Source organism: Strix uralensis, chromosome 3, assembly GCF_047716275.1.
Source record: "Strix uralensis isolate ZFMK-TIS-50842 chromosome 3, bStrUra1, whole genome shotgun sequence".
Classification (NCBI taxonomy): Eukaryota; Metazoa; Chordata; class Aves; order Strigiformes; family Strigidae; genus Strix; species Strix uralensis.
In genome coordinates, this window is record NC_133974.1 from 99,587,335 (window position 1) to 99,598,969 (window position 11,635).

General features: G+C 39.7%; 1 protein-coding gene across 1 annotated transcript in view; it reads right to left on the bottom strand.

Moving 5' to 3' along the window:
* Positions 1 to 11,607, bottom strand: part of CAMKMT (calmodulin-lysine N-methyltransferase) — a 222,272-nt gene extending 210,665 nt beyond the window's left edge. The window contains exons 1-2 of the mRNA XM_074863564.1: positions 11,465 to 11,607; positions 4,232 to 4,398 (exon numbers count right to left, since the gene is read on the bottom strand). Of these exons, the coding sequence (XP_074719665.1) occupies positions 4,232 to 4,398; positions 11,465 to 11,563 (266 nt within the window). The 5' untranslated portion in view covers positions 11,564 to 11,607. The remainder of the gene's footprint in view (positions 1 to 4,231; positions 4,399 to 11,464) is intronic.
* Positions 11,608 to 11,635: the final 28 nt, after the last annotated feature.

Below are 11,635 nucleotides of genomic sequence, written 5' to 3' on the forward strand. Positions count from 1 at the left end.
TTGCTCCTTTTTAACTCTAATAAAAGAATAATTTTCCTGTCTAAAAGACAGACACCATATCCACAGTGAGACACTGCATCTTTATGATCTATAATCACTTCATTGCTAGAACTATTCATACAAAATTTAAATTTAAAAGCACATTCCTGAATACGAACAGAAGGATTTAGAAATGTAATATTAAATAAACATTTTTAAATGTCTCTACTTACCCTATATCTTCCTATCACCAAGAAAACAAGTATTTAGCACATGCATAATTTTTAACAGCAAAGTGAAATATCCCCAATGTTAAAAAGAACTTGGAACAAATCTAACAAATAAATATGAAAGCTTAATGAATAAAAATGTATTTTTAATGGAGAAAATACCCAGAAGGCCACGTAATTTTTGTAACGAAAGACATCTTTTTCCACTTCAAGCCTGCAAGAAATTTCACTCAAAATGAAGTTTCATTTTTTACCTGCAGACTGGAGTTCTTAGGTTACTGTATCCAAATCTGAATGTGAAAACTGCAGCAAGATTCCAGCTTGGACTGAATAGGTCTACATTCTCCACGTCAGACTGCCATAAACATTCAGCCCAATTCCCAGGCTGACTCTCTGTCAGTTCAGGGATTTATTTTTTAACTAACATTAATTGCAAACACTAGAGAGCAATTCCATTTATGTAGCCACCCAATTCATATCATCAAGACAAGGTTGTAGCGTGTAGGATCATCAAATACAGTACAAATCCAAATGAGACTAAACTAATCAAATGAGATTATGGATTGTAACACAAGAAATTTCATCTCGACACACCTTTCACTGCAAACAAAAGTCACATTCATCAGATGCTCTTTTTCATACCCCAGAGGTACTGTGAAGCACCTTAGTACCTATACAAACTTCAAGAGACCACCTTCTACCATGTATTGTGAATCTACATTTCATTAAGCATACTAGAGATCCCTGTTTAACCAGTAGAGTTATGGGGATTTTTAAAATGAGTCAATGATGTTGTCACCTCAAGGATCTAGTCAAAATCCAGCATAATTTTTTAAAGCAAAAACTGCATTATATTGGTGCTTTTGGCTTCTGGCTTTGGAAGATTTATTAAGAATTATTCTGAAATAAACCAGTGACAGAAAAACATGGTGTAAGGTCTTTTTTCCCAAACGTGAATCCAACCTGAATTTGGTTAGAAAAACAGCATCTTATTAAAACAAGCTGCACTGAGAAATTCAGAAAAGCATGCACATGCCTGGTGGTTCCTACTGAAGCTTCTATTTGCCTAACAAACTGGTCCCCAAGTCCCTCTAGAGCAGTAATTCCAGCTGGGTCATAGCATATCTGAATATGCAATTTGATCAGTTTTGATAGCCCTTGAACTGATATAGCTTGACCTTTAGACTCTTTGCCAAAAGCCACTAACAACCTTATGAACTTTCTTAAGTATTTAGTCTTGTCAAGATATTAGCTGACAACCCTTTTAACATCCAACATACGCAATGAGCTTTCCCCAAAAGATGTTAATGCTTAAGGAAAACAGATGTAGATGAAAATTCAAAAGCACTTTTGTCAAGACTTTAGAGGGGCCACAGCAACATCTTTTTTGTGACAAAAAGATACATAAAGAGGTTATCCTACTCAAGCACACTGTTTTGGGTTTACCTGACTGATGTTCTTGTTATGGTTAATAATATGCTAATAATATGTTCTTGTTATCTTGTTAAAATTGCTTCTATTTATGAAAATTATGATAATTCGTATTTTACCAATGGGAAGAGAAAAATGAAGGGAAGACTGTCAGACATACAGAGGAAACTTAAGTTTCCAAGACATGAACAGTTATCAAAGATCCAGGATGCTTACTACCAGATTTCTTATCTTCTAGATACAAAAGTTTCCAAAAGAAGAACTGTTGATCTGTTATGTATGTTAAACTGTTATGTATGTTAAACTGTTACGTTTACCCTCTTAAATTACTGCTTCTGCAAAAACAGAGAAGAAACTTTATTTAATATACACTTATGGTAATGTGGATTTTGTTGCAGGTATTTGTACTTTGTCCCTGGCAAAATACACAGTATTTTCTGCTTCCTTTCTTCACCATCCTGCAATATTCTGAAACAAAAAGTATATGCCATCTATTGCCACTGCTTCAATATATAGAGAAAACATTTTAATATAGAAGTGTAAGTTCTGGTCATCATTTCAAAATGATCAGTGATTACCATTTTTATAGATCACCAAGTATCTTCTAGAAAGGAACAAAATACAGCAAAAATATAAAAATCCCCACCAGGAAACAATCTCCCTGTTCCACTCAATAGTTTTTGAAACCCAACATGAGCCTGCTCCAGCACAGGAACTGTACATTTCCATTGGCTAAGCTCAGAGGATCATAGAAGGTAAAAAAAAAAATCTCCATGCTTAGAATACTATATAATGATCACCAGTAATGAAATCCTGCATAAACAAACATGCTTGTTTACAGTCCAGTTTGAATTCTGTCCTATTATTAATGAAACTACTATTAGCCAAATAAAAAATACTAAATGAAATTATGACCTGGGAAGTGATGGAAACAGGAGTGCACAAATGTCAAATGTCAGAGCACGATCAGCCTGACATCCCCTTGTGCTGCTGGCAGAGGTGAACCCTGGCTTGCCTCCCACCTTAAAACTCCCATAACTAGTAAATCAAGTAAGTGACACCGAGTGTTGCAAACTAGGATAGTGAACAAAGACAACTGAATTAAGAAGTTCAGGACTGCAGCGTAAAGGATTGCAGACTTGCTCAGCCTAAATTCTACCTAAATGCCTTACATTTCCTGTTACCAGTGTGCCTCTGAAGACCTAAAGCCAGAGAATAGAGACAGTGCACAAAGAAAATTGGTAGACTGTGAGCATCTGGATGAATCTGTAGCATTCCCTGGCAGTTCACTAGAAAAGTTCATACACAGAAAAAACACTGTACCTATGTCTGTTACAAACAGGCAGTATTTTCAAATAGAAAGTTTCTTTTGAAGCCTTTTAGTGTCAATAAGCTTGGAAAATAGAAAAATAGAGGCTTTATAAAGCTCTAAACAATTTTGTATTTGACCTTTCACCCAGCTGCAAATTTAGGACAACCTGCATGTAGTGGTGGTGGTGGGGGGGGGTGTTTTGTTTTGATTTTTTTCTTCTTGGTTTTTTTTATAACCTTGTAGAAATGTCACAGCTAATGATGGTCACTTGTCTGCGTTAGATCTTAGTTTCTAAGACGGACTTTAATTTAAAGGTTGTAGTTAAATAAAAATGCACTTCACAATTTTGATGACTCAGGCTCTTCAGAATATCCTCTACTGTGCTCAGAATGCAAAATCCGACACCCTCAGCAGGGCTAATTAGGGGCTGCAAAACAAGTATTGATTCAGAGATGCTTAAGTTACTGTTGCAATGATACCTGTTGAGGCAAAACCAAGTTATAGATATGTACAAAACCGAACAAGGAAAAGGAGACCAAAGCAGAAGAAAAAAAAAAAAAAAAAACCCAACAAAAAAACCACCCCAAACCCTAGTAGTAATAAATGGGAGCTATAAACTTTTCTGTTTTGCTCAAGTTACTGAGAATTCCTTAACACTCCTTCAGAAGGGTGGGGTTTTTTATCTTTGTGGGGGCTTTGGGTTTTTTTAATACAAGTATCTTCATTTGTTTTACCTGCTCTAATACAAAACAGATTTCTTCAATAGAGATAAATCATTTCTGTAGGAAGAGGAAATTTTTTATTCTTTTGTTTTGCAAATTGGCTTCCAAATTATCATTTTCACAAGAACTATTAAGAAGAAAATTGAATAAAATATAGATCACTAGCAAAAAGCTTTTAGAACTTTATGAATAACATCATGTCATTAAAATTTTTATTAAGATTACAAGTAAATGTGTTCAGTTTTTTTACATCCTATTTATATCTGAAGAATGTCAAAACAGAAAACTATTAGAAATACAAAATAAATGCTCATATTTGCATTCTGTTATAGGTACAATCATCAGTATTTTCATTCAAGCTCTGGCACTTCAGTGAAACATACTGAAAAAAAATCAGACAAGCTGCTTACTGTAACAAACAACTAAGAATAACATCTAACAGCTTATTTGTAAACTATGCCCTAGTTATACAAAACACTGGAAGACTGACTAATGAGTTTTATATTTAAGGCCTGTACAAGATCTTCGAAAGTACTTAAAACTTAAATGATGGTTACCTTAAGGACACACTATACTCAGGATAAAAGACGCTTTTATACTGAACCCAGGTCCCAGTTTCCTCTTCTGTATTCTGGTCTTCTACTGAAAAGAGATTGAACGATGCAAACCTTCTCACAGACACTTGTTGGAGATGCACATCTTTTAAGTGCTTTTTCTTCAGAACCTTTGAAGTGAAGAACAAATCAAACATTAAAAATAAAACTTTCAAGAACAGAACAAGCACAGGCTTATTTAACTGAAGATGCAAGTCTGGAATCAACCATAATAGCTATGCTATTAGCTAACAGCTATGAATAACCAGTCCAAGTATGTCAACCTTGAAAAAAGTAACAGTGGTACTGATGGTAGGGGTCAAGGGAACTGATTATCAATTTATTATGTCTCAATAGAGACATAAATAGAATTGGTTATCAATTTATTATGTCTCGACAGCCAGTTGAACATGAGCCAGCAGTGTGCCCAGGTGGCCAAGAAGGCCAATGGCATCCTGGCTTGTATCAGAAATAGCGTGGCCAGCAGGGACAGGGAAGGGATCTTACCCCTGTACTTGGCACCGGTGAGGCCGCACCTCGATTCCTGTGTTCAGTTTTGGGCCCCTCACTACAAAAAGGACATTGAATGACTTGAGCGTGTCCAGAGAAGGGCAATGAAGCTGGTGAAGGGTCTGGAGCACATGTCGTACGAGGAGCGGCTGAGGGAACTGGGGTTGTTTAGTCTGGAGAAGAGGAGGCTGAAGGGAGACCTCATTGCCCTCTACAACTACGTGAAAGGAGGTTGCAGAGAGCTGGGGATGAGTCTCTTTAACCAAGTAATAAACGATAAGACAAGAGGGAATGGCCTCAAGTTGTGCCAGGGAAGGTTTAGACTGGATATTAGGAAGTATTTCTTTACAGAACAGGTTGTTAGGCGTTGGAATGGGCTGCCCAGGGCAGTGGTGGAGTCCCCATCCCTGGAGGTGTTTAAGAGTTGGGTTGACATAGCGCTGAGGGATATCGTGTAGTTGGGAACTGTCAATGTTACGTTAAGGGTGGATGATCTTCAAGGTCTTTTCCAACCTAGACGATTCTGTGATTCTGCGATTCTGTAATATATATATCTCTGTAACTGTAAAGCAAATGTAATGTGTTCATAAGGACACATGTTGAGAAGTACAAAGTTGCTTTTTTAACTGCTGCTCCAGCAAACCCATGCCAGAATTAGAGGCAGACTGAGTTCTTCCCTATCCTCCCATTACCACTGTGAAACTTTCTGTGGTGCTCACTGTCCCTATAGATTAAAAAGTCTCCCTGGCAAACATATCACTCAGGTTATTTCCTAGCTTAGAAGTTTACTGCTGGACACTGGCAGAACTGCTGCCAAACTTGCCACCTATCCCAGGCCCCAGACTTTCAGATGCCACAACTGCATATTCCTCTACCAGGGCCCTGTAAAGGGACCAATGCATTAGCCAGCCTTTACACGATCCCCAAAATACACTGACAGCACCAAGAGACTGAAGAATTCAAGGTAGTGAAAGAAGCAGAATGTGGCCATATGCATTTTGTGTAATAGCTAAATGATTAAAACCACTTGTTCAGGAAAGTGAAAACATGGGCTCTCTGTCCTGCATAGTCTGCTGCACTCAAACGTGTCTTTGGGGAGTGAGGTATCAACTCCACTGTACAGGAAAACCCGGCACCCAGCCCGTTTGTGCTACATCATTGCACAGAAGACAACTAGCATTTCCCTGCCAGACAAAAAGGCTTATTCTTTAGGTCAGTGACATGGAAGGAGAGATGTCCTGCTCTTAACTTCTTTCTCCTAACATTGGACAGAATACATAAATAATTGCCATTGGATTTTTAAAATGAAGGTGCATAAGCAGTCCACAGTGATGAAAAAAAAAATAAACTCATCACTATAAATAGATAGAGCTTCAAGGAATAGCTCTATTGAGTAGGAGAGCACCACAATTTAGTTTTTTGCCAACCAGAGCTAAATCTAAAGTCAAATTAGAAGTAGCTCTCCAGAATTATGAAACTTGAAATGGAAGCTGTGCATGCGGGATGCATGCAACAAAATAAAGGGTCAGTGATTTTTTTGTTGCACCCCACCTTTGTTGACCATGCTTTAACTGGAAATGCACTCACATCCAACAGCCTTACAATTTGGTGCCATGACCTATTATTTTGCAGGATACTTGAAAATACTACATATGTGAGCAGAGCAATTGTATTTGCTATGCTGTTAGTTTCTAATAGCAGGTCTGATACATCAGGCTTATTGCTTTTGGATCTGTTTTCATCGGCAGGTCTCAGCATATGAAAGGCACAGGCATTTTCATCAAACTATTAAAAATGGCTGTGTGCTGTCCACACTGTTTCTTCTACTTCTGTAACACAATGGGAAAAATACACACATAAAGCAAATCACAAAAATAGCAAAACAGGTGAACTAAATTAAAAGACTAGCAGAATTAAGACCTTCATATAATAGCAGCATGCCTGGAAACAAAATGGACCAACCTGATAACTAAAGAAAACCACCAAGATCTAATTTTCAGAAAAGCATGTTGTTTTGTGGCTTTTTTTTAAAAGCAAAGGCAAGGCATTACTAATAGGAAAAAAAAAAAAATCCAGCAGTGACAACACTTGCCAGTTTTTTGTTCTACAGAGACATCTTCTATCCACTCTGTAAAATGTATTCTCTGTGTTAACAGAAAATCTTATGAGCATTTGAGTACTCAAAAAAAATTTCTCCCACAGCCTCCAACTCAAACCAAGAGGTCCAAGATCTGAAAATTACAACAGCATGTCAAATCTTTTAAAAACCTAAATATAACTGAGAACACAGAACACAAAGGAAGAATATGTTACATTCTTTATATCTCACTCTATTTTTATGTAAGGATCAAAATATTTTTCTTCCTCAAGTCAGTTCCTAAAAGCATCACAATTGCATTACAAGCTACAAAGATAGGCCGCTGCTATAGCATAATCCACTGACAAGAAACAAAAGGTGACAAACCTATTTAAACTCATAATGATGTTCTGAAGATGTTGAAAGATAGCCTTCTCTATTTTCATGATGTCCTGTTACCATCAATCTGGTCTCAAAAGAACCCTCTAAGACTTAGTTTGAACTTTTAGAAGGCAAACATTCTTTACTACAGTGCTGGATGCACAAGGGATCACTCCACCTAACGTGCATAAACTAAACCAAAAGTTCATCCTTTATATACCTTAAAGACATGAATATTCATACATTTTCCATGAAATCTCCACCTTTCTGCCTATCTACTACATTTACATAATGCTGGTGTTGCAAAATTACACTATGCATGTGTGGGGCCTTCGGGTGGTCCTCGGTGGTTGTCTGGGGAGTTAGCCCCCTACTCCTTTTTTCCTTTTTGTGGTCACGAGTCTTTTGAGGACAATTTCTTCTCCTTGGATGTTTTCCAACTCTGTTGTCCAGCCAAGCTGTTCTTTCTTACCTGCCTTATTTGAGCATTTCTGCCAGGATGTATCTATTCTCAAGGTTAGGGTATCTTCTCGGTACGCTTTCATCACTCAGGCCTTGTTAAATACAAAGTTAAACATTGTTTGATAAAAGAATTTCTTAACATTCTCCCCTTTGAGACTTCCAGGTATACACAATTGGGTACAACATGACCACATAAGGTATAATGGAATGCTTCTCTTATCACTAATTGTTACAGGCCTCAACTTGCAGGCATGAACTGCTTGCAGGCATCAGCTAACAGGCATCACTTCCAATGAAGTTCGAAGCTCCCTAACTTCCTGCACACTGCGGTAATAAATGAACATGTCCCAGGGACCTATCAAACTGGTAGCCAATATCAAAGCAAGCTAAAGGCTTCTCAGCAGAATAGACACAATTCTTGGTTTTAATGATTGCAAAGAGAAGGAACTATGGTGGGGAAAGAATCACCAGACACCACTGTTCTTTGGCTGGGGCTGGTGGCCTCTATCTCCCTCAGTAACTGTCAGCTAAGTTTCTCTGCATATTTTTATTTTTAAAAAAATCCAGAAGCCTTGTTTCACTCTCTTCAAGATCTTCTTTCAGTACTGAAAGGCCCCATCTTCTGCACAAGATTTTTACAGGTGTACACAAGTGTTGAGCTTGTACATGGGTCATACATACAAATATTAACTAAATAAATAATATTTTAGGTTCTGTAATAAAAGATTCTCTTCCAAAAATTAGGTTCCTTAAAAGAAAAAAATCACCAAGAACAGCAAACAAACAATGCAAGCTCACTTTTACCTTGCGGTTTTCCCTCTCTCAAGCTTGCATTTTTCTTCCTCTCTAACTTCACCTAGCAATATAGAACTCTAAGGCAATTCTTTCTTCATTTCTTTCTTTCACACAAGGCATTTCAAAAAAAAGCATCACCAAACTGTGTTCTGTTTTAGAAAGATCCTAGTAAAATATTACCACAGATTTCAATTGCAGGGCCCACGGTATTTAATGACAATATTAGGATCATATTTAGGACTCCCTATAAAACTTAGAGATGTTTGAACTCTCTTAAAAAAACAACCAACAACATATGGGGAAAGGCAGTCACCTGAAATTCCTGTATTTCTTTGCGTATGGCCTAGTTGCACTAAAAGCCAAATTCAGGAACAGCTGATGGTCCACAAACCTCTGCTGAGTTCTATGGCACTGACTGGAAGTTGGTATTTTGTACATGCAAGAAAGTTGCTACATAATCAGCTACAGCATAATCTATAACTACACCATCTCTAAATATCATCAGTAGGACTGTGTATTATTTATTTAACAAATAGTTTCTTTACCAAATTGTTGTATTCAACTGTAAACAATTTACAAATTCAAGACTAACAAAAACATGGAAAAAGATCTGTAGCACAGGCACCCTTCACACAGAGAGGAGCAGAAACAGAAGAAAAATTGTTTTAGAAGTTCTTCTGATCAAGAAGAAAGAAAAAAAAAAAAAAAGGCCACTGCCCTGTCCACTTTAGCTTTTATTTTTCAGATCTGGAAGCTAAAGTACATTAGCAGGTGAGTAAGACTTCTGTGAGAAGAAGAGCAAGAGGAAGGTAACAGGCAGGGTAAAAAATACACAAAACTTACAGATTTCAGTAAAGTTTTCATTAAACTTTCCATAGGGAGAAAGTGTATATATATGGGGAGCAACTTAGTTTATGCCTATTCCTCTAACTTCCCTGCTAAAAACTACAGACTGGATAATGCCATCAATTGCATAGACTGGTAGAGCTCAAAACACAGCCTTAGAGAATTTACTCCAGTCATTTATAAATGTACACTACATGTGTAACTTAGTATTTTTTTTAAGCAAAAAATATTTTCCTTGATTATGACAAGCTAAGTTTAAAAATATTGCCAAACTTCAAATTCAGTACATACATAAAACATTTTATTGATAAAGAACACATAGGTAATTATGCAAACCCCTGGTTCTTTATGCTAGCTTCATAGGATACCTGATAAAAGGGCTTTTTTTCTTAATTAAATCAGCAAGCACACACTCAAGCATCCTTACCATAGCAAATCAATTTGTGTATGCATTGAATGAAAGCAAATTCAATATATAAACACCACAGAACTGATTTCATGTAAGGCATTATTATAAGCAGTATGAAAAGTGTTTTTAAAAGCACTGTGAGAAACACTTTGACAGTGTTCCTTTAAAGATGGATATAAAGGAAGGTTGATACCTTCTCCCAATCCATAGATAGATCCGAGCATCACTGTAGTAAAGGGTACAGAACTGATTTTTACTTCAGATATACCAGCAAGATTAAATTGATCCCTGCTCATTGTACCATATAAAAATCAACAGAAAAGCTAAAGAACATGAAAAATCCCAGGGAATCTGCAGAGGAAAAGGTCATGGACACCTGTAGTTTGAGGAAGAAACAGAAGCCTTTGCCCCAAATACCTACATGCACCCCCTACACTCCCATTTGATCATTATGAAAAGTTCCTTATGATTTTAAGAGACAGGGATATGTCAAAGGCAGTATGTTGGGAAAAAAAAAAAGCTAACACAGCTGCAGAGCACAGCTTACATAGTCTGCTAGAACAGAAACCTACAAAGACAAACCTGATATTCCTACCAATAAGTTTGACATTGCCTGCTTTATAGTAAAACAGAAGTAGGTCCTGTTGAACAGGACTGGGAAATTTGTAAATCAAAAACACCCACAAAGAAAAGGTCAATATTAACCTCCCCATGCCTCCCACTCTGTTACCCAACTGCAGCCAGTGCCCCTGTCAGCCCAGCTGCCGCCACTCTGCCTTCTGGGAGGGCTCTCCATGGGCAGCTCCAGGCATCTGTCTGCACAAAACTAAGTATTTAAGTTAGAGCCATAAATATCACCTCCAATAACAACTAATGAAACTAAGGAACCCTTACGCATACCTTCAGCTGCAGAGGAATCCTTTCAAACCTCGCACTGCTCCTAAAGGGTTCAAAAAAGTATGGAAGGCCAGAGCCAACAAGCTGTTGTTCACCCGGAGCACAGGTGTAACCGCTTGCTGCTTCTTCCTCCTCCAGGCACGGCCCCACCAGACCACCAGCAGCTACAGGTTGAGCAGTGTTTGCGGCCAGGTGAAGGGGGTCTCGTCCCAACTCCCCGTGAAAGGGAGTTTGCGGGGGGTGGGAATTGGGTAGCAGCTGTGATAACCAACTGCAGGAGCACTAACGGAAGGTGTCAAACTACAGCCTAAAAATCCCAAGCTAGTGCTGGGTGCCAAGGGGGTGCTGGCCTGCCTGCCACTACACTGCTTCTGAGACCATAGGCTGCTTTTGGGATCCATTGAAGGCACACTTTTAAGAGCCGTGTGTGTGTATACGTACGTATCTATTTTTATTATTACTGTTTTTTCCAAGAAGACGACTGCAAACCCGTCTCCAAGCCCCAGCGTACTATTCCCCGCAATCCTCCCGCCAGGGGTGCGGGCAGATCTTCGCAGCTCGTCCTTCCTCATGCCTCCGGCACCCCCGCCGGGGCAGAGCCCGGCCCCTCAGGCGCTGCGAGACACCGGCCGCACGAAGCCGCGCCCGCCCGCCGCCCGCCGCCCCCCGGGCGCGATAGCCCAGCGCGGAGAGGCGGGAGGGGCCACGAACCGCCCCAGCCCCAGGCGCCGCCGCATCGGGGGACGGGAGCGCCGTTCGGCGGAGTCGCCGGCCCGCCCCGCCATCCCGGCAGCCCCTCCCGCCCGCGGGCTCCCCCTACCTGTCCGAGCAGCTGCCAGCGGGCTCTCGCCGCTCCCGCCCCGCTCGCCTCGCTCCTGCCCCTGGCTGGGCGGCGCGGAGAGCCGGCAGCCTCGGCCATGCGGCGGCGGGGAGCGCCTGGAGCTGAAGCGGAGGGAGCGCGCAGACCCCCTTCCCCGCCCGCAGTGCCCTG